The sequence below is a fragment of the Temnothorax americanus genome, unplaced genomic scaffold (assembly GCF_048541705.1).
Source record: "Temnothorax americanus isolate GAGA-0224 unplaced genomic scaffold, ASM4854170v1 Scaffold23, whole genome shotgun sequence".
Taxonomy (NCBI): Eukaryota; Metazoa; Arthropoda; class Insecta; order Hymenoptera; family Formicidae; genus Temnothorax; species Temnothorax americanus.
Genome location: NW_027509371.1, coordinates 3,072,568 through 3,098,696, shown reverse-complemented (window position 1 = coordinate 3,098,696; position 26,129 = coordinate 3,072,568). Strand labels below are relative to the sequence as shown.

The following is a 26,129-nucleotide window of genomic DNA, read 5'->3' as shown; positions in this document are numbered from 1 at the left end:
TATACGGTTTGGTGTTTGTGAACTAATTAGTTTGTGAACGCACCCGCATCATTAGTTGTATGAGGAATGCGCTTGATTATGTTTGACACCCAACTCACCTCCCACTTCCCTAAAAGTTATTGTCCATAATACATACATACATTAACATTGACTGTTTTAACTAACATTTTATTCTCTATTTTACGAATAATGCAGTAAAAAGTTACTCAAAAGTATTTGTTTCTTTTAATCCTAAAGAGAGCAGTGGAGCCTACATTTCAAAAATTCATAACATTTCATTAATATACTTTTTTTACTTGTAGATATTGAACAATTGAGCTTTCTCTGGATATTTCCAAGACAATTGCGTCTATTTTATTAAAATATTAGACATTATTGTGTCACAAGTTAATTAAACCATTAATCAAACGCTTTTAGTTATTTTTTCCTTGTCGAACTTTCTTGCAAATATGTTTAATTTTGCGTCACAGTGAAGTTATTATTGTCACTTCACTCTAATTTTATTTGCATTTTATTTTACACTGATTGCAATTCTTTTCTTTCGCATTTTAACCGTTTTATTTGCGAACTAACGTTAACTAACGAGGCAAGTAAATATATTTGATAAAGCGTTTCTAGCAAAACAGAAATTACAGGCGCATCGGAGAGAAACAAGATTTTTCTTTTTTCTTCTCTTCCTTTTGGTCACGAAATCAAAATGCATCACTTGTATGCGGTAATGCAAGTCAGCATGAGCGAACACGTGAATCACACACTCGCTTCTGACACGCTTTTTCCCACCGTTTCTTCTCCCGCAAGTTTCGAGTTTGGATTTCCGATCCACTGCACTCGTACAATTTTGTAAGGTTTTTTTTTCTTTTTTTTCTTTCTTTCTCTCTTATTTCATTTTTTCGCCGTCACACCGTCAAATATTTTTCTCTTTCTCTTTTTACTTTCCCGATTTCTCTCGAAGGTACGTATTTACGTGTTTCGGCTTTCTTACAATTTTTCTCCCGAGGCACGCCGCGTAACGTTCGATATACACCCTCATCATCTTTTTCTCTCTCTTTTTCGATTTTTTCGATTCTTCGCCGATATGAGACACATATACACGCGTATACCTTATACGTGGCCTCCTCTGTTTTTCTGTCCACAGAAAATGATCTTCATCACAATCTGCGTTCTAATATCGGCGGTCATACTAGTCGCCATAATAGTAGCGCTCATTCCGGGACATTAAACGGCCGAGGGGGGTGTTTTCTTTTTTATGGGATAAGTAAAGTTAGGCGAACGAGAGGGGGCGTTTAAAAGTTTCCAAGGAGAAGGCAGAGAGCCTAGAGAAAGGAAAAACAACTGCGACGCGACAGAGCGAAAATGTCATAATAATAATATTAATAGTAGTAATAATGATATAATAATAGCAAAATAACAATAATAATGCAGAAAAATTTAGTTGCGGTCAACTTGGGGAGGGGTGGGGAAGGGGGAAACGCGCGTGAGATCGGATGTGCAGTGTGATCAGAAGTTCCGTGGGGGAGGGAACGGACGATGGAGCAATTGGTGGTGGTCGCCTATGAGAGCTGTGAACGTATATCCTTAAAAGTCACACGTGCGCTAACAAGCCGAAAGAAAAGACAAAGGGAAATAGAAATGCAGTTAACAAAAAACGGATGTCCCGCGCCGATCCTGAATAACCCACGTCTCTCTCCGTATAATCTTACGACGATAATCCTCCGACTAATCTCTGTAACGAACGACTAATTAACGTAATAATCCCGCGCACTCATCGCATTCGCTCGTTTCGTTAACTGTAAGTACACTTTATTACCGCTCGACGTTCCTCCGGATCGCGAATGTCTCGAAACGATCTCCGCCCGAGAGACGCGCAGCAATCTCGATTCCAGGGTTACCCCCGTTTTATCAGTTTTATTTGTGCAAATAATCGATAACTGTGCTTGTGATTAACCGCAGGAAACTGTAAAGACGTGGAGATGTGGAAATGGCCCAGTTTCCGGAGGAAACTCGAGATCATCGTCAAAAATTGTTTCTCATTTAATCGATATACACATTCGTCATTTGCCATTTATTTGACAAATTAAAGTAACGAAAATTTCGTTCCGTACTTCGAGATATACGAAATTAATTGGCGAAGAATAAAATGTATTTAGCAGCGCATTGATTCAAGTCGTTTCTATCTGTCCTATATTATATTTATGTATGTGTAGTACATATTGTTACTTATCAAAATTCGTCCATGAGAGCGCGTACGCGCGCGAATGTGTTAGATGTTCTCCAAGTTCGCTGCATTTCATCTATAAATTCTGTGAGCAACCCGGATGTTAACGTAATTCCAAAATTCTGCAATTTATTCGTAGCAATATATAATAAAAATTGAAAAAGGAAATCCAATAAACATTGCGTTCTGGAAAATCTCGGTTCCATATTGCTCAAGGAGAGCGAAAGACGGCGAAGAGAGAAATATGGAACGTTTCTGTATAACGAATATCCGTTAGTCATTGAATTAAAGCAATAAAAAACGTGGGGAAGATACCGGAAGAATATTGTCAATATAGAGATTTAGAAGGCAAATGTTGCTATAGTAAGTAGCGTTTATAGACACTTTTGATCGAAGTATCTAACAATATAATCGAACGCTCGAAGTCGGAACCGTCATTTCATCTCGAGCCGGAACCATCGCGATTTCAGTTCAATCGCAAAGCTGTCATTCCGTTTCTCTTCTTCTTCTTTTTTCTTTCTTTTCTTTTTTCGTTTTGTTTTTTCAAACGGTCACGGAATTATTTTATTTTGCAGAAATTGTTCCTGATATTGACCTGCGTGACGATAGCAGTCATCATTCTGATTATCATTCTGGTAGTTAGCTTAAGTTAGCTTAAGTGCGCGCGCGCGCGCGCGACATTGGCGACAAAAAAAGAAAGAGATAAACACATTCGCGAAGCAAGTTTAACGGAAGAAAAGAAAAAGGATGGAACAAATCGGGAAGGAACGGGTATTTGTAGATCTGCCAAATATTACCCGTCGTCCCTCGCTCTTGTCCCGTTCCATCAATGAGCCAGGATCGTAACGGAAAATTAACGCCGATCGCGTCGATCTTGAATCTTCGCCTGAAATCGGGAGCGACACGCGCCGCCGATTTCCGGCTCCCGAAAATATCGCCGATATATCCCGTACCAAACCGTTACGTATATTTATTATTGATTCTTAATAAATATGTGTTTATACGTTTATTTATTGTCAGTCGTAACGAATTATTGATTTCTTTTTTTTGCGGTGCTCACGCTCGCGTCACTCGACCCGTGGATTAACCGATCGTCTACCCGATTGTGACGGTATAATCACTAATAATCAGGATCGATCGTATGCGGATGTAACTTTCGGGAGAACGCCTCGTAGACATCGCGAACGTCGTAACGCCAGTTGGGAGGCTGTGGGAACGGTGACGACACACACCTTGCGAGGTCTCGGTTACACAAAGTAAACCATCGTGTTATTAACGGAGACTCGGAACGAAGTTCCTTCATGCGCCTCGATACGTCGGAGAGCGCGCAAAATCGCGATGTCAAGTTTCAAGTTAATCTCCTTTCCGAGGAAACCGTCTTTCTCGCCGAGAAGAAATCGATACGACAGTTTCTGTGAACCTGCGGAGCGGACGGTTCTTGAAATTTTCAAGAAAAATTATGACGCTCGTACGAATTAAGCACTTACGTTTACTTAAAATGTTTGTTAAACGCGCTGCGAGTTTGCGTTAAATCGTAGAAAATGGAGGTGAGAAACGCCGAGAGAAAAATTACCGAGGTCGGTGTTTTCTTCGGTATGCGACCGGGGTATCGATACCCCATTTTACCGATAGCTTCTCCTCGCATTCAGGCGCACCTTCGCACTGCCTTTTGTTACTTTTTTTTTTCACTTTTATTATTTCCGCCACTTCATCGTTATCCCTAGTCGAAGTTGCGACGCGAGCGATTAACGAAGACGGCGATTGCGAGAATCTATAGAATCACGCGCGACACGAGATCTCGAACGCACACGCGCCCTTTTCCTCAAGTCGTCTTCAGGCGAAGCTCGCCGCCGATTTGACGAAAAGCCCTCGGTTATACGAAGTGCGGCGACAGCAAACCGAACTATTCGTAACTTTTTACATTTCATTTCTCTTCCTACATTTGTCACCGCGACCATTGATAATCGATTTCGACTGGAGAAGAAATTGTCAGCGATCTTTCATGCGGAAGCGATCAAAATCACTAAAATAAGACAACATATTTTGTGCCCGCGGAATTCTTACCCTCACTCGCACTTTAAATAAAAAGATTAGTGCAACGGTTTGAATCGAGGAAGGTTTAAACATGAGGGCAAAAATTCATATTAAGTTTAATTTAAGAAATATTTGTCTTAATATATATCACGCAGTGTCTATTTGTTAAATTTTTCCCGAAATCAGGTTGATAATTGGCTAAGAAAATATAATTTAAAGCTTGAGAGCGCGTCTTCGAGGACGACGATTCTCGAAACGCAGCGATCGAACGACGAGCGTGAAGATATTCGACTCCGCATTATCAATCTTCGTTCTTGTCGAAAATCAATGTCTATCCCCGCGGATCGTTTGTTTGTCGCCGCAGATTCGCTCGATGTCGCGAAATCGGCGCGATCTCTCTACTCTCCGGAGTCTAGATAACGGAGGAAGAGGCAATCTCTCTCTCTGAGCCGGCGTGCGGCGCGCGAGTTGTTGATGGAGCTCGCGGGAACTTCCGGATTTGTCTTAGAACTGATCGATCGTCTCTGAGCGAAATGCGACGTCGTCACCTTCCTCGTGCCGCGTGCTTCAGTCACCGTCTTGGCTGACGCGAGGGTTTCCGCTCGGTCGGGACGGTTACTTAATCCGCGCGCGATGACGACGTATCCTCGCGATACGTCTACAACACGCTCCGATGAACAGGTATCGATCTCCTGAACTCTAATAATCGCCGTCGTCGCAATGCAGACCGCGCGACGCGCGGTACGGCGCCCCGCATTGTACATGTAAATAATCGCAATTTGTATAGAGCAGATAATAATAATAATAATAATAATAATAATGACGAGATAACGAGAGAAAAAAGGAGTAACACAATATTAATCATTAATGCCGATAGCGTAGTAGGAATTTTCTTCTCTTCGGGTGTATTCAGCGTTAAAAAAAAAATAATGAAAAAAAGAAACTGTTAGATAGGAGAACGGTGGCATCGTTCACGGCACGCCGCCTTTTTTCCTCTGTTGTCTTTATTATACCTTACCGCCTCGCGGAGAAAGAAAACTGAAAAGGAAAAATTGTAACGCTAGTAACAGCTAGGCGCGAGTAAAATGAGATAATAATAATAACCAGCGCCGATCGCACGAGATGATAATAGAGTCGCGAAGATAATAGAATTTGCGTCGCGTTTTATACAAGAGAAAAGCAATGGCAGCGCGTCCGATCGCTCGTGAGGATCGGCTCAGACACCAGTTGTAAATTTTCTTGGCGGGAGTACCTACTCTACGTTTGCTGCGAAGAAAGAGAGACAGAGAGAGACAGAGAGAGAGAGAGAGAGAGAGAGAGAGAGAGAGAGAGAGAGAGAGAGAGAGAGAGAGAGAGAGAGAGAGAGAGAGAGGAACGCGGGATAAGACGAATTAGGAACGAGCCGAATTGGGAATACGTCGTTGAAGCTGCACAAGAGGAAGGAAGCTCCGAAGAAAATGGACGTTAACAATGTCGATCAATGAAGGTCTGTATTCTCTTCTTTTTTTTCCGACTAATGCCGATCTCTTTGATCGCATCATTGATTCCTGTTTTATTCTATTAGAAATAAGGCTTACACGATTTTTCGTTATTGATATACTGTCGCGAGAAATGTTTCATACATTTTAAATACAAAATTAACTCTATGATCGATCACATTTCTTTCTTTTGTGTGCAAGACGTTCCAGATTTCTCGTACTTTTTATCATCTCTGAATTTTTCTACCAAATTGAAGCTGAAGATCTTGGTGCGATTTTTCCTCGGCTGTACGTCATTTCTTTCAAAATTTTTTCTGAAGTTTGTACTTGAAGAATATTTTCAATTCTCAAAGTTGACAATCTAAATTTTCTCTCTCGGGAATATGTAAATCAAAATTAGTTAAAAACTTTTAGACGATGGGCGAGATAAAATATTTGGGACGTCCTGTATACATTGAAGATAAGATTATTCAAATTAAAAATATATAGCAAGTCAAAGTTACTTATTTATTAGAATCACATCATATCCTGACGCGATTCAACTTTAAAATTGGAAGTCTACGTCTCGTGAGAATTCAGCTTCTGTTCAGTTGCAATTTCTGCTTCGGACGTAAATCATAGTTACATACTCATGTATCATTTTTTTACGCAGGCCACTGCAACGTTGCGCAAGCTGCGCGCTCACGCCGGCAACGAGCAAGATCCCAATTCCCTTTAGGTGCTCTACGACACGGTAGATCGATAAGTAAACAATTGTAATGTGTAGCGTAATAATAATGGACAGAGGTATCGAGAGCACACAAGCAGGGTATCGAGTTTGAGAGACAGAACGGGAGGTAGAGGGAGGGAGGGAGAAAGAGAAAGAGAGGGAAGTATGAGGATAGAGAGATTTAGGGGAGAGAGTCAGGAGTGAGAGAAAGAGAGAGAGAGAGAGGAAGCTTTGTAATAGATTATATTAAACCTTTATCGATCTCTGTTAATGCCGAGTGCAGAAGAAGATTATGATCATGATTTGCCTCGCCATATTGGGCGTTGTCGTCGCCACCACCATCGGTGGATACTTCGGACTGTGAACGCCAAAACCAGGTACGTGGCCGGGCCAGGACGCATGACATTTGACATTCTGTCGTATCGGGAATATCCGGATAACGATAAGAACGTATCGCACGTGAATAGTCTATTTATTGACGTCTAACGCTGTAATCGTAATTGGATTGCTCGCTGCTACGTCGGCTGTAACGTGCAATGATATGTCAATTTTCAACTCGATAGGTTTTCAATTTAAAATTCACCTTTTATCGCGTTTCACTATTTCAAGTGACAAATTTACTCGTTGAAGCTTAACAATAGCACTAGGTGACATTGCCATTCTTATTACAGAGTTGGGAAGTAACGCGTTACTTGTAACGCCGTTACCGTTTCCATTACTTTTCTCGCTAACAATCGTTATTTTTTTGTCTGTAACGGTAACGGTAACGTCGTTACATGTTTACAGTAACGGTAACGAATTCAATCGTTTCATTTTTATCGTTATTTTAGTTATATCTATTTAATAGATCGCACTGGAAGCGCGTATTAAGTATTCTTGATTGGATAGAATTATTTTCTTCTAACATCTTTTCCCGTCTCACGCGGTTAACGAATCAGTTGAGCCCAGTGCATACGTAGCATAAACTATAGATTTTTAATACTGGCGGTTTAGTACTATTAAAATGCACAACATTAATAACGATATTACGATCTACATAACGATAAAACAATAGTAACTTTTGATAAAATTTGCGTTTTTAAATTACGATTTATATAGTTTTCTATAAAGATAAATATTAATACAAAGAATCAGAAAAATTAAAGTCAAATATTTTATTTTAGTATTACAAAATAGTAATGCAAAAGTAACGAATCGTTACTTTCTTAGTAACGATAACGATAACGCGGTTTACTTTTATGAAGTAACGTTCCCAACTCTGCCATTCTAGCGTTAAACCGATAAGATTTTTATGTCTGCCATTGTTCTGCCATTGTACGCCACTTGGACGATCTTTTTGTTCAGAAAAGTCCAAAGACATCAGCAGCATCGTGTACCTAATTCCGAACCGCCGGCAGCGCCAGCATTCACTCATATCACTTCGATACGTGAAGCTGATCGCCATCGGACGAAAGGAGATCGTCATTGTCGAAGGCGTCATCATCGGCGCACTTCTATCGTAACACCCATCATCGCTAGAGCCTTCAGTCTATTACGCGCGTTCTCCAGCTCGACACGAAGAAAACCAAAGAGATAAAGGAACATCGTCGTCGCCGTCGACGTCGTCATCATCGCCATTCTCATCATCATTGTTCGTCATCATCGTCATCGTTGCGTTTGCGTCATCTTCGTCTTGAAAGTGTCCTCTGCATGGTAGCTAGTGCGCTAGTCGCGTTTGGTCGAAAAGAAAAATACGAAAAGAGGAGAAGAGAGAGGAAGAAACAATTATCCCTTGTTTTTCTATTCAAATATTAATTCGATAATTTCCCGACAAATTTCCGCCTTTAGCAGTCAGTCCCAGGTCGGTACCCTCCCCTGCCCTTTGCTCGCCCCGCTCGTCACGACGAAGCTCAAGAGCCTAAGCTCTTTTCGTGCGTGCGTCCTCATCGGTCTTCTTCCCTCCCCTTCCCGCGTCCCCCCCCGCCCATTCTCCTCTCACGGATTACGCGGCAAAGATAATAGACGACAGGAGGCCTCGCGAATGGAACGGGCCGAGAAAACGCTCTCGTCCCTCTAGAACGTGACTAGAGCTATCAATCGGAGATACGTACGCACCGTCGGTGTCAAGCGACAGATCCCCGATCGACGCTCTGACACAACGTCGTCCTATCGTCGACAGGATGACCATTGACACGAGGACATTGCCGGTGTTTCCCTTTCCCTTCCCCTTCCCCTTCCCTCTCCCTTTGCCTTTGCTCTATTCTTCTTCGCGCGCGCACGAACGTCCCCGTCGAATGTGACGAGGCGTCATTATAACACGCGTCGCGCATCGTCGCCGAAAACGGTGGTTCGCGCGATGCGACCTTCCGAAAGTCACCACCTTCGTGGTGTCCGCCTCGTCGCGACCCAAGCCCGACACCCAATGGTGCTTCCAAACGCGAAGACGATGAACGGTTCGCGGCTACTTTCCTCTTCGTCGCAAGGCTAATACACGCATGTATGTACGCACGATGCCGTGCTATCGAAGAGCTACGTTCTTCGACTGTGATCTGCATTTCGAAAATAGTCGGACGAGTCACATTCTGAAAACGTCACGTTCTCCACCCGTTGATACGACCTGTGTCCGCTTATATACGCGAGAGATAAACTGCTGAACTAAAAATTTGTACGCCAAATTTGCATTGTCCAGAGATAGGTCATAACTCCCGCTAATAAATCCTCTCACGGCGGTACGTTACTAGATAAATAGCGCTAATTGGTATTTAGTAATTATTTACGTTGTGATATTCTTCAGATGATTTCTAGCTATTTCTACGGTACACTTTGCGCGAAGACTGTTCCGAGCCTCGAACGAGGTTTCGCGAGCTTTTCTTTGCCGACGATCTCGAAGAGCATAGTATTTAGCGGCTAAATCGTGTTTACTGAAAAATTCAGCGGATATTACTTAAGCGGAGAAGTTAACGGCGATCAAGGGCCAGTTTCACCAACGTCGATTAACTGTAACCTTCGATTAAACTCACTTTTCATCTCTTTCCAACTGTTCCCTTTAGAAAGAGACGAAGAGTGAGTTTAATCGAAGGTTACAGTTAATCGATGTTGGTGAAACTGGCCCTAAGTGATACTCGCAAAGTTCTACTACCTCGACCAGCGGTTTAACCCTCGGCTATACATATCACGCCGGCTCTGAATAACGTTTTTGACATCTCTACACTACACCTCCTTGTATCCGGACGATCACGAAGAATCGGTTAGGTGATGTTTCTTCTTCGCGGATAACGGCGTGTCAAGTACGAATCGTGAGGTCAAACTTGAGAAGCGTATAACTTAGGGTAGATTGTGCACCAGCGTCGACTAACCACGGTTCGTCAAGTCCCCTTTTCACGCGCGTAATAAAAAAAAACAGCAAGGCATTTAATACAGTTAGTGTACAGTTAGATCAGAGAACCTAGCTTTACCCATTAAGCGCTTTTCTATCCTTTTAAATCCTTGTAACTTGGGTCCTAATCAAAATTTTTAGTCCGTAATTGGTATTTAGGAGTTAGGAGTTACTGGCGGCGACTATGGGATGGGATATCTGGGAAAAAAAGAGAAATAATAGTTGAAAGTGGAGATAAAAATGTAATCTTTTACTGACAAATATTCAATTAATAAATGATTTTATCTACTTTTTTAAGTAGGCTTTTTATTATGGATTTGTTATGAAATCATTTATTAGTTGAATATTTGTCAAGAAAAAGGCAGAGCTTACTTATTTTTTTACTTCCACTTTTAATCATTATCATTTCTTTCAGATATCCCACCCCATTGCCGATAAGATTTTCAAAAGAGCAACTCTTTTTACCCCTAAATGCCAATTCTGGTTTAAAAATTTTGATTAGTATTCGAATTACAAGAATTAAAAACAGAAAATTGCGTAGGAATCTCCCAAGACTTAATGGGTTAATAGCATTCCTCCTTACACTTCGTATTACTCGCAACCAAATACTTGTTGGCACAATCAACCCTCGGAGTACTCGTTTAACTTAACGGCGATAAGGGCAATGACGCATGATGTGATTTTTATAACGGGTATTTTAATGAGTAAAAGGTGTTTGCGCACTCTCACTGTGTCTCGTTTGTTCAAACGATATAGCTCACTCGAGATGTTTCGGCCAATAGGTGTTCACTGAGAGAAACAATCAATTCTTCCAATATTTCTATTATATTTAGCTGTAATTAGCGCGATTATCAATCGCGATATAGCGAGGTGTAGACGAAGCGATCATGTCTTTCTGTAGGCGTTCTGTACGCGATGTTTCAGAATGTGACCGGCAGAAGAGACGACGAAAATGTTCAGGCACGTCACAGACGTTAGCATAGACTCAACCTAGTGAACACGGTGTCTCAAATCGAGACATAAGATGTCTCAAAGACATCATATCATAAGACGTCTTGAAGATGTCTTAATGACGTCTTTTATAACGATATTTAATTCGTCTACACGACGGTTTTTTTTTTTAAGACATCATATGTTTCGATTTGGGACACGAGGAGTCAGGAAATTGCGCGATATACGCGAGATACGTAAAAAAAATCCGTTTTCTCTTCTAGACGGTTAATTTGGCCGATAATTTTTTTTCTCACCGAGTCGACGGGTTTGCGGTCTTTGATTTCGTGTTGCGCGGTACGCACCATTAGGTGTTGGGTACGACGACTATCAATCCTCAATCGCGATTCTCGCCTTGGACGATGGTCGTCGTTTCGCGTCTTCTGTAATCTCGGCGGACCCTCGACAAAAGTAATCCCCTGCGTTATCTTTCCCCCTGCGCACTATCGCTCGACAAGTGTAACTTCCTTGTATCTCGCTAGTCTTGAAAATACGCCGCACGTATTTGTCCGTTGCGCTCGAACGATCGAATTTGATTTTGAGTTGTATCTGCAATTGGTAGAAATTGATAGTCTCGGACGTTACTCTTATTTTTCTTTGCAGTTTAGCGCGTCCTGAAGCCGCGCGCCCCTAAATAACGCGGGCTGTCTTTCGTCGTTTTTTCGAGATTACCGCGGAGCGCGTGCATGTGAAACGATTGCACCACAACTCAAATTATAAAATTTTTCTGCGCTCGATATTTTCTCAAATTCCTCTTATTAAATTACACGTGGGTTCTTGAAGTCGCGACCATACGAAAAAGGTGCATCATCTTTGAAACGATTAACCCCAACAGCGGACGAAGTAACGGAGGGCATGATGAGTGAGCGGGAAGCAAAAGGCATTGCGTGAGAATGAGAGAACGTGCGAGTGCGTGTACGTGTGTGTGCGTATACGTGAGAAGCAGAGAGAAGGAGCCATAAGCTGCAGCAATAATATAATTATAGGTGTTATGGAAAACAAAAAATTAAGGAATAATTCCATCGGCGGAATGAGAATAAAGAATGAGCGATTACTGTATGACACGGATATGTATACATATACATATTTAAAAAAAACATATATATATATATATAGATAGATAGATAGGTAGATAGAGAGAAGTGTCACGAGGAGAAAGAAAATTATTATTAATATTGACAATTATATATTATTATTGGCAGCGCCTATATATTGCTCCTCGACAGATTTAATGTATCAGGCGGAGAGCTGGCGACGTTAATGTTAATGTTTTGTTGAGTATATTATAATTATTACGAACGTTGAGGTGCATACATTCTACAGAGAAGATTATGGGTTAATGTTTAAACGGAAGGAGGAGAAAGAGAGAGAGAAAGAGAGGAAAATGATTAACGGTGAATACGATTACGATATTGTGCACCGCGCGTTTAAGTGCGCGTTGCTGTAATAATTAACATTAAATAATAATAATAACGATGATTAAGAAGATATTAAGATCACACCTTGCATTGTACAGAAAGCATAATAATTGTTAGTTTAGGTAGAACAAACATTACGATCTACTATCTAATTATAATCCAATACGATTAAGATGATCTAAGATTTAATCGCGTAATCCCTCTGTCACGAGTTACTGCGGTCGTTGATAGGTATACCGCTCTCTGATATTTATTATCTGGCTGATAAATGGATTTCGTTCGAGGAGAGGATGCTTTGTTCGTCCCGTCGAGAAGGAGAGATCCTTTCGGTCACACCGAAGAAGGTAAAGAGAAATAAAGGAGTCACGCGGGCGCGAATGCCTCCTTCTCTTTTTAAGCTATACGTTTTCATCTTTCGGCCCCGTATTCGTATGTTCTAATCTCTCCGTGCTCCATCGAGTCGCCTAACTGAACGTGTCGCGTGACGCCCCGTAAGGCGAATGCAAACGTTTTTTTCTTCTTCTCATTGTTTAAATCCACATCGATCTTTCGCGCAGTCTTGTTCACGTGCGATCGCCTTATTTCTCGGATCAATTGGATTCCCGTAACGGATCGTCGTGACGATCTGGTCTGTCCGGACCATTCGATGTATCCGCGCTCTCGCAGAAATCCACAGCCTCAGATCTCGTAATTTTAGCTTTATAGCGAACTCCTCGTGGTAGGAATTTTGAGAGAAAGAGAAAACACCTATCGTCGTCAATTTCTTATTGCTAGATAAAGAGAGCGAGAGAGAGAGAGAAAGAGAGTGAGATTCTATAAGAATAACATTATCGGCGCACGACAGTTAACTGTACGTTAAACGAATCTGGCCTAAAGGTTTAAGGAATGTCGCGTTTCCTCGTTACTGTCAATCGATCGATCATCCCGACGTTCATCTTCGTCTTATCCAGTAGGACCGTCCCAGTCCCCCGGGACTAAGGGATCGGCCGTACGGATGTCTATAATTAATCTCTTTGTCTTTAATCTGTACGATTTTTATCGCTTTCGATTTTGCTCGTTTCAACGCTCGAAATCCTTTACACGTTCGCGATTTCGTCATATCACTATCGTCGGTTAAGACGCAAGAAAGCATTTCCTTTTGTGGTTTTTTTTTTTTTTTTTTTTCTGACGACTTAAAGAGCAGCGAACTAGAGCAACGCGTTCATAGTCGGCTCTCTGTCGCTAATTAGGATCGCGGAATCGGTGAACGTTGTTTCCTCGCGAGCGTCTTATTAGGTAGCTAATTGCGGAAGCTGGCACGTCTTCCTTGAGAATCTTCATTCTTTTTTGTCTCGAGCGCGCATGCAGAACATCGCCCCGCGGTTTAAAGCGCAGCAAAACGTGTCGAGAGGGATGAACTATGAAGAAACATAACAAAACGACAAACCTATAAGTGACACAATTTCCGTGTTCTCGAATTATATTTATTCATCGCGATTATAGCCGGAGTTACGTACTGCGGGAGTTCGAATAGAAAGAGAGTGAGAGAGAGAAAGGAGGAACATCGGTTTAATCATTATAAATACGCTCTTTCATTGCATTTGTACGTAGAATAGGATAGAAAAGAAAGATTGTGCGGCGGATTGATCTACGTAGAGATCTTCGGACGCGCGATCCATGACATTTCCGGACATAAAGACAAACACGCGGAAGAGAATAAAGAAGAGAGAGGAAAAGAAGAATAATGAACGCAGGCGGAGGGATCCATCTGGTGTCCGTGAACATGTGGGTCGATGTCATGTCGGTGCAATTATTAAATACGAGAGGCTACTTCAATAATCTTATGAGTGTCAATTCCAATTTCAAGTGTAAATTGTAATTTCGTGAGAGTCCTAAGAGAAAAGAACGAAAAAAAGGAGGGGAGAAGCAAGAGAGAGATGATGCGACGTCAAACGACAGGAGAGAAGAATCTTAACCCTTAAATGCCACACCTCTCAAGAATCTCTTAAATGACACATGGGGTCTAAAAGATCCTAGCATGAAAAATGTCTCCTTACTCATTGATTTTTTTATCTTTAGTTATGAAAATTTTTTTCAATGTTGTTCAAGGTCTAGAGAATAAAAGAGAATAAAATGCTTATATTGTTAAAATTTCAATTTCAACATAGTATAAAAATAAAAAATTAAGTAAACTGACAAGAGTACTGCTAAAGTGTACAAACGGGTAGGTCAATCACTCAACTATATCATCAGAGGGAGCACGAGCTCCATTTTTGGCGGGAACATTTGAAAATATATAATTGTAAAGGGTCTGGGGTCCGCTGGACCCCGGGTGGCATTTAAGGGTTAAACGGTTTAAAATAAAAAAATATAAGAGTCGCACGCGCGTATCACGGCGTGGTAAAGTGAGATTATTAATAAACTTAATTTATCGAAACCGATAAGAAATATTAGGAGCGAAAGGGAGCGTGTTTGTGTGTAAGAGAAAAAGAAAAGAAATGTGTGCGCGAGAGAGAACGAATGAGAAAGAGCGAGAGAGAGAGAGAGAGAGAGAGAGAGAGAGAGAGAGAGAGAGAGAGAGAGAGAGAAAGAGAGGAAAGAGAAAATGTTAAATTAAAAAAATAAAAAACTAAAAAAAGACAAACTAAATCGTAGCACGTACAGGAGTAACAGAGATAATGGATACTTTTTATTGTAGGTATTTCATATAGATGAGATTCGTAAAAGTAATAAAAAGGAGCATACTGTATTAAACAGGAATACTTACCGAAAGAGGAACTCTAAGGTCAAAATATGTAATTGTAAAGGGTCTGGGGTCCGCTGGACCCCGGGTGGCAACGGTGTTTTTTCTGCCTATACGTATATCCGACATCTCGCGAGCGCGCTGTGTAATTTCTCTCCGCGTATAAGAAACTTTAAATGCTAAAACGAAAAAGCCGCAAAAAGGGCATAAAAAAAAGAAATCGACAGCAGACGCGTCAATATAAAAATCTAGCATTTTACGTTCTTATCTCTGACTATAAATGATTAATTGTTTACTATTACTATTATTATTACCGGTCATCATCGTCATCATTGACACTGTACAAAGTTGGCAATAATTTTAAGAAACCCGCCCCTGAGACCCGTCTTATGTAACTGTTCGGGGACGAGCGAGGTAAAAGCACATCTCGCCTCGTCGGCTCCGAGGGAGCCTTCACTTCCGATTTCACACAGGAGGAACCACTGAATCTTAAAAGTTGGAGAGAGAGAGAGAGAGAGAGAGAGAGAGAGAGAGAGAGAGAGAGAGAGAGAGAGAGAGAGAGAGAGAGAGAGAGAGAGAGAGAGAGAGAGTGAGGCCAACATTCAGACAATGAAACTATCCAAGAAATATCCGAGAGAGACTAGAAACGTTTGATCCGCGATCGTCTGTTTTACATAGCGATTACACAATTACTGCGAAAGTGGAAAATAGAAATACAACTTGGAAAATTTAAAGAATATAACAATTAGAACGAATTAAAGATACACAGTAAAAACAAAAATTTTAAATGCTAATTAAGGAGAAAATGTGTAAATTGAAACTTTGATTAAAAGTTTCCTGAGAAATATATTAAGGTGCAAAAAGAAAGTAGTTTATGTTTCAAACTTTATGTAATCAATTAATCAAAACTGCAATTAATTTCGTTACGTATGAAATTACCAATTATTGATTCTCGCATATAACTTTTTGATTCCACTGAACAACCATACAAATTATCGGTCTATCTTAGAAATAATATTTACCTTAATTTTCAATATTTGATAATTTGATAGAATGAGCATATTTTTACTTAAATCATATGTTTATTGCATTTTCTAATTTAAAGTAAATACTTTTATGTAACACGTGCATGGAAAGTGGCCCATTGCGCACGCTACGCGTGCGTGATAGACCACTTTCCACGCACTTGCAACATAAAATAGGGTGTGCAAGTCGTGCGTAAAGATGAAAATTCCCGGGTGCGGAGTTGACGCACGAGCCGAAGGCGAAGGCGTCTTTCGAAGGCGCCTGCTTCGGCTCGTGCGTCAACTCCGCACCCGGGAATTTTCATCTTACAGCACTTGTTGCAAAAATAACTATTTCTTAATATGATCAATCGCAAATGTGATATTCTCAATCTACAAACACCGTTTTTATCAAGTTTCTCGTCTCGTCAAGTTTACTTTAAGATTTCAATAACGTACGTTGGTTGATTTCGATCGTATTTCAAGCAATTATCTGTCTGTTTCTAGCATTAGTTCTAAGAAAAGGCAATAATCGATTAGATTACATCTACAATCAACCGATATTGGCGAGAACAAGCAACAAGCAAGATATTTCTCGGACTTTTGTTGTTCGGATTGTAATGACGCGATTAATTCTGCAATAGAGAGAGATAATACGATGATCAAGTGAATGTGCCCTTTCGTCGTGTAATCAAGCACAAAGAAAAAAAATCCCTTTTACGAGCGTACGTAGCAGTAGGCCTCTAGTCGAGTGCGTCCGGCAAAGAAATCTAGCTGCCTTCGAGAACATCGCTGCAAAACTGTAATCTCGTCTCGCTGGCCGCACCGAAAAAAAAATGCTTATGACTTTTGCGGTACAATTTTCGCTATATGGAAACCGATACTATTTTCGTTAGAGCTCTCATCATTTCGGAATCTGTGTATATCACTCTCTGGCAACTGCCAGACGCGGCTGGTGAAAAAAAATTTTATCGCGAAATCCAGTGTGTCGAATGCAGTTAGAAATCACCGGATTGCGCCACGAAAAGCAAAAAGATATAAAATAAAAACGCGTTTATTCTCTCGACCAACGAGACTCGAAGCAGCGGCTCGTGTCAGGAAGGGCAGCTTTCGGCTTCGAAATCGTGGCTTTATATATATCATCGCGGTGGCACGCGAGCTCGGAAGATACCTAATAAGAGATATCTGAACGACATCTAAAAACTTTGACTGCCTAAAGAAAACAAAGTACGGCAAGTCTGAAGAATTGGGACATTAAAAAAAAATAAGACGACTGAAAGATTGAAATATTCAAGAAATTTAAACGTCTAAAAAAATTACGATGTAGGATATATTTAAAAAATTGGAAAATCAGATAGTCTGAATTATTAAGCCATTCCGAATACGAGGCCATCATCCGAAAAATTACGGTATCTCGTGTCAAGTACTTTTCTAGACATTTAGGCTGTCTGGTACGATCGATTTCTCCTGAGAAAAAAAAGTCCCAATTCGGCAAGACGCGACCTCCGCTCCTTCCGGCGCGAATCGCCAGTTTCCGCTCGTGCCGCACTCAAGAAACATCAACGATGTAAGAATATAACGACTCTCGATACTCACACACTTATCCGCAAAAGCGAAAAAAAAAAAGAAGAGAGAGGAGGAAAGTCAAGCGTTCACTGTACAATTATATTCTTTTACGTTGTAACGACTCTTACAATTGAGTAGTCGGGTAGAATATTTTGCATTACTGATAACAACAGTAGCGTATCACGATCGTCTTAACCCCTAATTTTATATATCATTGGAGATAAGTAATCCGCAAAAATAAAGATTATAACCAGCACTGCAGTGAAGTTACTATACATCTATAGATAAGCGGTTCGCAAGGAGAATTCAAAAAACCGACACGATGTTCAATGTATTTAATGATCTTCTTCGAAGGGTGAAGAATATATGAATATATGGGGAATAAAAGAAAAAGAGGGAGCGGCTTGGTTTCTTGGGTTCCTCTCAGCATCTCCTCCAATCCTTCTCTGCAAATGCAAGATACAGATCGTGACCGGCGAAAATAACGTAGTCATAAAAAATGAATCTTTATCTGTATTTATCTGCATATGGATTTATTGTAGATAATATTTTGTAAGATCTAATTTACAAGCTATGTATATAGGAAACAGGCTCGCTTATTACTGAATAGCTTTGAAATCGCAAATAAATATAAAATTTTACGCTGACTAAACGTTACACATAATAAAAAAAAAATGGGCGAGAACTGTAGACGCGTTTAATAAATAATATGTACAAAATATGAATGTAAATTACGAGTTTTGTAAATGCTAGGAGATATCACGCTATTTGTATTATTATGTACAATCGTTTATATATTCGGACAAAGAACGGAATCGACTTCGTCTGTCACTATGCTCGATCGACTCAGCAGTCCGTCCTCGAATTGACCATCGTCAGCATTCTTTTCCGGACCGCGAAGGGCCCTTTTCTGTATAAAACGCTTCACCACTGTGGGATTCACGTAAGACATGGTCAATCTGCATCCCCAAGATAGAAGCGCCAAGGGCTATATAAACAGGACAACTATTATCAAAGGTACTTGAGTAGCTTCTATTTAAATTTTTAAGAATAGTAAGTGTAATAAAAGTTCTGATAATAATGCAAATTGTAGTTACAGGGTGTTCCTGAACTTAGTGCTAAAATTGGCATAGCGGCTTTAGCACGTGAAAAAAGTCGAAAAACTGTCTTAAACATATGTCCGAATTCCAACAGTTTCGGGGTTATAGGGTATAGGTGAAGTTGCTTTCGTAAAAAAAAAACATAAATTGAAGTAAATGTTGTTTAATGTATTCTTTTTAAAACAATTATGACAATTCTGAACAATTAATGCTACTCTGTGATGCCATTCGCGAAATTCCAGACATTTTTCAAAAAGCAAAACAATTTATTAATTCGTGCTAGAAAGTGTGTTCAGGTCGACGGAGAAATTTTTGAGCACCTTTTATAAGACTTTAAACGGAGTAAAGAATATTAAACAACATTTACTTCAATTTATATTTTTTTACGAAAGCAACTCTATAGGCCTTTGCACAATGCCAAGCAACAGGCAATAGGGACAGAATTTCCGGTGCGTTGTATTTTTATTCTCTATTGCCTGTACCTGAATAATCACTAAAAGCGCCCAATAAAATCAAATCACTGTGATTGGTCAGGTCAGGTCAAATACAGGCAATAGAGAATAGAAATCCAACGCATCGGAAATTATGTTCTTATTCCGTTTCTATTGCCTGTTGCTCAGCATTGTGCGAGGGCTTCATAACTTCGAAACCGTTGGGATTCGGACATATGTTTATTAGATATTCTCAACTTGTTTTCACGTGTTAAAGCCGCTGCACCAGTGGCACTGAGTTCAGAGACACCCTGTATACATAGATAAGTTGGAATATCAGAAAACTTGGGGGAAAAAAATGTATTTCAAATAAACTCTTAATACTCCTATACTCACTCGTTCTTCATCCAGATAACTGTATGGCGTGATGACGTGTCGCCAAAGACATTTGCTGACGAGATTTTTTAAACGTTCTACTTCTAGCGGATTTGCGCACGGGTGATACAACATGACGATCGCACCATGCTGTTAACAATAGGATAATAAATGTAAAAGATTTTCATAATAAATTTTGTAGATAATACGCTGTGTCGCTGTTACGATTACCTCGAGACTATGCAGCCACCTCTGTTTGGGCACGTACTTGTATTCTCCGTAAACTGGCCACAAAGGTCTATGCGGACCACTGCAAATATTAATACCGTGTATAAATATTGTCAAGGATTATTTATGACAAGAGACATTATATACTTACTAAAAAGGAATATCGACGTCGTATTCAATTCGTTGGTTCATACATTTATGAGCAGCCTGAAAAATACTTCGATTAAAATTTGTACTAGTAAATAATGGCAGTATTTCACGACAACAATATATGATGTTTTTACCTTATATGCCCTCGGAATGTTCTCACAATAGATCCTTGGTGCAATCTTACTCGGCATGATATCACGACCGTAACACGTGTATTCTGATGGGGTATGATCCCAATCAATAGTCAAGTTGGTCTGAAATTTCATTATGATCAAAATATATGCTATATTCTTTGTAAGGAATATTTAAGCGTTCTTTTCAATTAAGACAATCTATGTGAATGGCAACTATAGCAACCTTAGCATCGTCGCATTCCGGTGACACATGACCCATGTGCATCTCGAAAGGAAAATCTACTATAGTCTCGTATTCATATCGTTGCTGATTCTTCGGAAACACTTTGGGCGGCGGTTTTGGATCGTCCGGTCTATCAGGCATCCAACGTCCAGGCCAAAGCGTCTCCTGAGATGACTCTGTTACAGATTCGTGTTCGTATTGTTGGCGATTATTTGGCAACACCTTGGGCGGTGGTTTTGGATCGCCTGGCCTGTCAGGCATCCAACGTCCAGGCCAATACATCTCGTGAGGTGGCTCCGTTACAGATTTGTATTCATATTGTTGCTGATTCTTTGGCAACACCTTGGGCGGTGGATCGTCTGGCCTGTCAGGCATCCAATGCCTGTGCCAATTCTCAAGTTCATCTTCAATGTTCCTGCGTTTCTCCTTGTTATATTCATTAACATCTAGTATATGCAGCAATTTTTGCATATCATTTTCGTCCCGTTGCGGTACGGCATAATCTGAAAGACAAAGTTTTCGTAATAAAGAAATTAATTCAGCTTGTTGCTTAAAAGATAAATAAAAGTTGATATAATTTTTTGAGAAAGTAAAAAGCTATATAGCTTAACAAGCTTTTATTTAAGTATGAAGATTAAAATATTTTTTAGCATCGGATGTATACTGTTTTTGTTGAAAAAAAGTAAGGTAATTATTCAGTTTACACAAGAATAAAAAGATCTACATCTTAAACAAGTCTCTAATTAAAAGTTATTAATAACTGATTACATTTTTGCCACGAGAATTTATTTTTGAAATAAGATTCGCGCTAAGATGTACAGATGTAAACTATGGGCTGCATTCCGATATTCACCGTCAGATAGAAAAGTTGTGATTGATAGAAAAATATTGAGCTGTCATTTTACTTCTAGGTTAGAAACGTAAAAGCATGAAATCGTGAGAAAAATGTTCTGTAATACTATTGTATCTGTACGTGTCCACGAAGCTCGCTGTCACGAAGGCGTAAATCAGGAAGTCGAGAACCAGCCGGGTCATCGCGTTCGGCCGCTGCGAACGTGGCAAAGACACCAAATGCAAATGTTTTAATCGCACCGAATCACCTCTTACGTCACTCGACTGCGTACAACTGCGTATTGCGTATTACGTATTGGCGTATTATTACCAGTATTGCCATGCGCGAAGGAAGGTGCACCTAATGGCACTCTTTTTGCACTCTTCGTCTTTTTTGTTTTTCTTTCGAACGTGCAAATATGCAATTATTTCATTTCAAATGTAACAAGTATAATAAATTCATATCAGACAATGCATTCAATTCATTTAAAATAGAGAATTGTAAACTGAGGATTAGAATTCGACTAATCAGATAATGGAGGATTCACACTGCGTCCGATGTTCGACGTACGACGATCCGACATCCAATAGGAAATTTTTGTCTCTAATAATAAATTCTGTTATTGGATGTCGGATCGTCGTACGTCGAACATCGGACGTGATCGGACGCAATGTGAATCCTCCATAAATTTTATTACTCCGATTGGCTGAATTTGAATCTCCAATTCGAATCTTCCAATCTTTAATCTTCAATCTGACCACGCCGTGAATCTGACCGTCTGTGTTTTTTTTTTTCCGAAGAACTTTCTGAGCTGGTGCACGCACTAGTGCAATAAGTTAGAGTGAGACAAGTATATTTTTAACGTTCTTGACTGGGACGGGTTGAAAATAACGCTATTTATAGCCAATTTCTTCACCGTCAGATAACTCTATCCTTCGGTTAACCTCACTCTTCATTTCTTTCTAACCTGCCCTTCTTAAAAAGAGATAAAGAGTGAGGTTAACCGAAAGATAGAGTTATCCAACGGTGAAGAAATTGGCCTTTAGTTCACTCTAACTTATTGCACCAACGTGCACCTGTTCAGAAAGTTCTTTGAAAAAGAACAAGGCATTTACTACGTTTACGCGAGCGTTACTTCTGTAGTAATTTACGATAATTCACTCGTTTACGCGGAGTAAATTATCGTAAAGTTACTACAAAATCCCGTTTACGCGAACGAATTATCGTAAAAGTTACTACAGAAGTAACGCTCGCGTAAACGTAGGGTGCATTCCGTTTCTCGCATGATGCGCGCATAAATATAGTAAACGTTACGTATACTTAAAAATGCGCGCACATGCGCGCATATGCGCGTTACGGAACGTGACCGTATATAGTAATTGTGATACAGGCTTTAGGTCTGTTTCTTGTAGTCGCACTCTATACGTTAATCTTCTAAAGTTAATTTTATTTAAGTTACTTAAAAAAGATTATACAAGAGAAAAAAACACATGCACATATTTTATATGTAATTATAAATAATATCGGTAACATTATTATACGGAGCAAACAAAATATTAGCAGTAATATGATAGCAGTTTGCGAGCAGATTGAGTATATTAGCGTCGATTAGTATTAATTACATCCACATGTTGATGTAATTTGCGAACGTAACATGACGACACAGTAGTAGAAATGGAAGTCTGTGTTGTTTCAAAATAATTTAAATTATATTATTATTTAATAATTATAAAAATAATAGTTGATAATACAATGATATGGCAGTGTTAAACACCTTATATATATGGGCGGCAGTGTGGTCTAATAGTGGTAGAGCGCCATTCGTAATTTGGAGAACCAGGTTCGAGTCCACTAGAGCCATGGAAAGTTTTTCCGAAAGCTGCGCCCTCCGTGCAAGATAGGCTCTTGTGCGGAACAAACTGGGCTCCGTCTTTCGGAAAGAAACGTTAAGCCGTTGGTCCAAAAAGCAGGAAGACTGCTCTGCAAATGAAAGGTAAATTGCATTTAGTAAAAACAATGTTATAGAAACATGCATTTATACCTTTTTGAAAATTACTTTAATCATTTTATTATTTAAATTGCGTTACATAATTTCAAATTTTGTTTAATTATAATATTATCTAAATTGTAAGGATAAACAAAAAACGAAAGAATTGCTGGCTTTATATTTTTATAATGAATAATGTGATTAATATATAAATAGCAAGAATATGAATATTTCTTTTAACTGGAGAAAAACTTGAAAATTTATGGTAATTGAAAAATGTTCTAAATAATGTTAAACATCAAATTTTTCAATATAATATATTATAGCATTTGTATAACAACAAATATGTATAATGTGTGAATTATATATCCGGGGAACGAATGTATAACGAAAAGAAAAGCAGAAAATAAAAAGGAGAAAAATAATAAAAATATTCTACAAATTACCCAAAGCGATCACTTATCCAAAGCTGCTCGTTCGTAAAATAATTTTAGTTGATGCTGATGCACTTAAGAATAAAAATTACACACATTTTGCAATTAGGTACACATGGGAGCGATATTCGCAGAAAAGCGTATTTAGTTTACAATTTACCCACGTGAATGCCCGGTGGTGGATGCTTCGAACGATATAGGTAATGCTTTGTCTCGTCATTAGTGTAGTGCGTGTATTGTAATTTCATTAATTACTTCAGTGCAACGGCACGAGTTCACCGTTTGTTAGTTGCATCGACCGGTTCTTTAACAGTTCCCTCTAATCATGATTCATTTAGGCCGAGAGCATGGTGGTTACGTTTAATTGTGTTTATATAATCTAATTAAAAAATGTGCAAGTAGAAACTTGCACATTGCTTCCTCATAGTTTTTAGGTGTGCAAGTAGAAACCTGCACATTGCTTCCTTATAGTTTTTAAGTGTCCAAGTAGAAACCTCCATATTGCTTCCTTATAGTTTTTAAGTGTGCAAGTAGAAGCCTTCGCTCACTAAGCTCCTCTATAACGAAGCGTGTATTTTATTCGATGTATAATTATTAGTATTTTATTGTTTTGGCTTCCTCATAGAGGAAGCTTTGTGAGCGAAGGCTTCTACTTGCACACCTAAAAACTATGAGAAAACAATGTGCAAATTTCTACTTACACACTTCAAAACTATGAGGAAGCAATGTGCAAGTTTCTACTTGCACACTTGTTTTTATTATGATAAACTTTATTGCAACTAATATCTGTTATACTAATATCTGTTATTATTATAAAAATAAACTTTGTGAGCGAAGTTTTCTATTTGCAACCACGGACATTTCTAATTTGCCGATCATCGCCTAATTTACTACCAACCTTCCTTAAATGATACTCTATCGATTAAAAAAAAAAAAAAAAAAAACAGCCCGATATCTCAATATTTACGGAAGTTAGAGCAACCACGAACATTTCTTAAAAAATTCAAAATTTTTTTTAAAAATGAACCCTTTTACCGATCATCGCCTAATTCAATACCAACCTTCCTTGAATGATACTCTATCGATTTAAAAAAAAACAGCCCAATATCTCAATATTTGCGGAAGTTAGAGCAACCACAGCATTTCTAAAAAAATTCAAAATTTTTTTTAAAACGAACCCCTTTACCGATCATCAATAAATTCAATACCAACTTTCCTTGAATGATACTCTATCAATTAAAAAAAAAAAACAGCCCGATATCTCAATATTTGCGAAAGTTAGAGCAACCACGGTCATCAAATCTGTACATACACACATACATACATACGGACATTTTTTTTAATGCGATATTTTGACCTTTTACAACAATATGAACATATTGGCATAAAAAACTCCAAAACCGATCTCTTCTTTGGTTTCTTCTACCCTTATTTCATATATAATTAATTTAAATTTGGATGACTAGATCCAACTTTATACGCAAACAAAAATCCGTAAACGATTTCACGAAAACAAAGCTTCCTCTATGAGGAAGCAATAATGAAGCGATCTGTTCATCAAGCCGAGCTTACTTACCCAGTCTATCATTTAATTTTTTCTTATACATATGCGATTATATTTATATCAAATATATAACGAACGATTTCAATTGTTTAACGCAATTACAATCTAATTGCTCTTTCGTTAATATTTTCATAATCTTTAGAGAAACGAATTACATTTTAGGAAACATATACCCTAACAGTACATGTAGAGTATGAGTTCTGAGAATGTTCGTAAAAGTAGAGAATATTAGTAGAGAATAGGGATGTTCTCAGTAAATTAGGTTCTCTATACATTGTCTGTACCTTCATGATATCATGTTATTAGGGTATAATGATATTCTTTATCGATGAATTATAATTGAGGCACATCAACTTTAATCATGATTTTTGGTTGATTTATTTTTTCTATTTTATATAAAAAAGTTTATATAAAATTATTATATTTATATACATACAGTTTTATTTTTACTAAAGAAAAAACTATGTATAGGCTTGTACATACGAAGAAATCACTTTGAGAAAGAAAATCAATATTCCATCTTATCAAAAGCACGGTAGATTTGCTTCGATATAATTAGAGTACTAAATCATTAAACGCATATATATTTCATGTCACATCAATACTCATAATTGATGCGAAAATCGCGCTGGAATTATGTATCGTGGGTGTGCAGAATCACTTAATATTCATGTTCAGGCACCGAAATAGGACGGGAAAACATTTGTTAATGTAGCTTAGAACATTACGAGCTGTCCGTGCGATCTCTCGTATAACGCGCTACCGTACATCTATAAACGTCGTTCGTTATTAATCGCCGGAGCTGCATAATAGCGTTATCGCTGCACGTACGCACGAGACCTCATTTTCGAAATTCGAATGCCCGTGAGAGAATGAGATCCGCAACACCCACGACGCGCGGCGACGCGACGCGCAGTTTCGCTGTAGCTGAAATCGCGCGGAACGACCCGCGATCCGCGACCTTCGCGAGAGCGAGGTCGCAAAATGCATTTACGCAACAGCGAATTTTATTTACGCGCAATGAACAGAAGCATGGTAATTTTGCAAGTGAAAACAGGTAAAAAAAATATATAAACGCTCTATGAATAAGTAAGAAGAAAGAGCGCGTACAGTAAAAGTTATCTGTGAGACATTATATATACCGATCGATTAGCAGCAGATTGCCTACAGAATCAATTTT

At 39.1% G+C, this 26,129-nt stretch overlaps 2 protein-coding genes across 9 annotated transcripts in view; one reads left to right on the top strand and one right to left on the bottom strand.

Moving 5' to 3' along the window:
* The window catches only part of Syx1a (syntaxin 1A), a 111,278-nt gene extending 93,717 nt beyond the window's left edge, over positions 1 to 17,561 (top strand). For 3 of the 6 annotated variants that reach the window (XR_013257231.1, XR_013257230.1, XR_013257229.1), the window contains 3 exons: positions 2,791 to 5,735; positions 6,380 to 6,813; positions 7,781 to 17,561. Coding sequence is in view for 1 of the 6 variants with exons in the window: in XM_077408045.1 (XP_077264171.1) it covers positions 6,720 to 6,800 (81 nt within the window). In the remaining 5 variants the exon portion in view is untranslated. Of the gene's footprint in view, positions 1 to 1,135; positions 5,736 to 6,379; positions 6,814 to 7,780 lie in introns of all 6 variants that reach the window. The other 3 variants (XR_013257228.1, XR_013257227.1, XM_077408045.1) reach the window with 3 other exon arrangements.
* A 446-nt stretch (positions 17,562 to 18,007) lies between these two features.
* LOC143898503 (uncharacterized) lies at positions 18,008 to 21,273 on the bottom strand. Of its 3 annotated transcripts, none has more exons than XM_077408042.1 (7): positions 21,092 to 21,273; positions 20,133 to 20,635; positions 19,910 to 20,029; positions 19,777 to 19,832; positions 19,629 to 19,707; positions 19,419 to 19,547; positions 18,008 to 18,479 (listed from the first exon to the last, which is right to left on the bottom strand). In XM_077408042.1, the coding sequence occupies exons 1-7, from the start codon at positions 21,165 to 21,167 to the stop codon at positions 18,282 to 18,284; spliced, it is 1,161 nt and encodes a 386-aa protein (XP_077264168.1). In that variant the 5' UTR covers positions 21,168 to 21,273; the 3' UTR covers positions 18,008 to 18,281. The 3 variants fall into 3 exon arrangements, with proteins under 3 accessions (XP_077264168.1, XP_077264169.1, XP_077264170.1); XM_077408043.1 differs by having other exon boundaries at positions 21,106 to 21,262; XM_077408044.1 differs by having other exon boundaries at positions 20,986 to 21,107.
* Between the last annotated feature and the right edge of the window lie 4,856 nt (positions 21,274 to 26,129).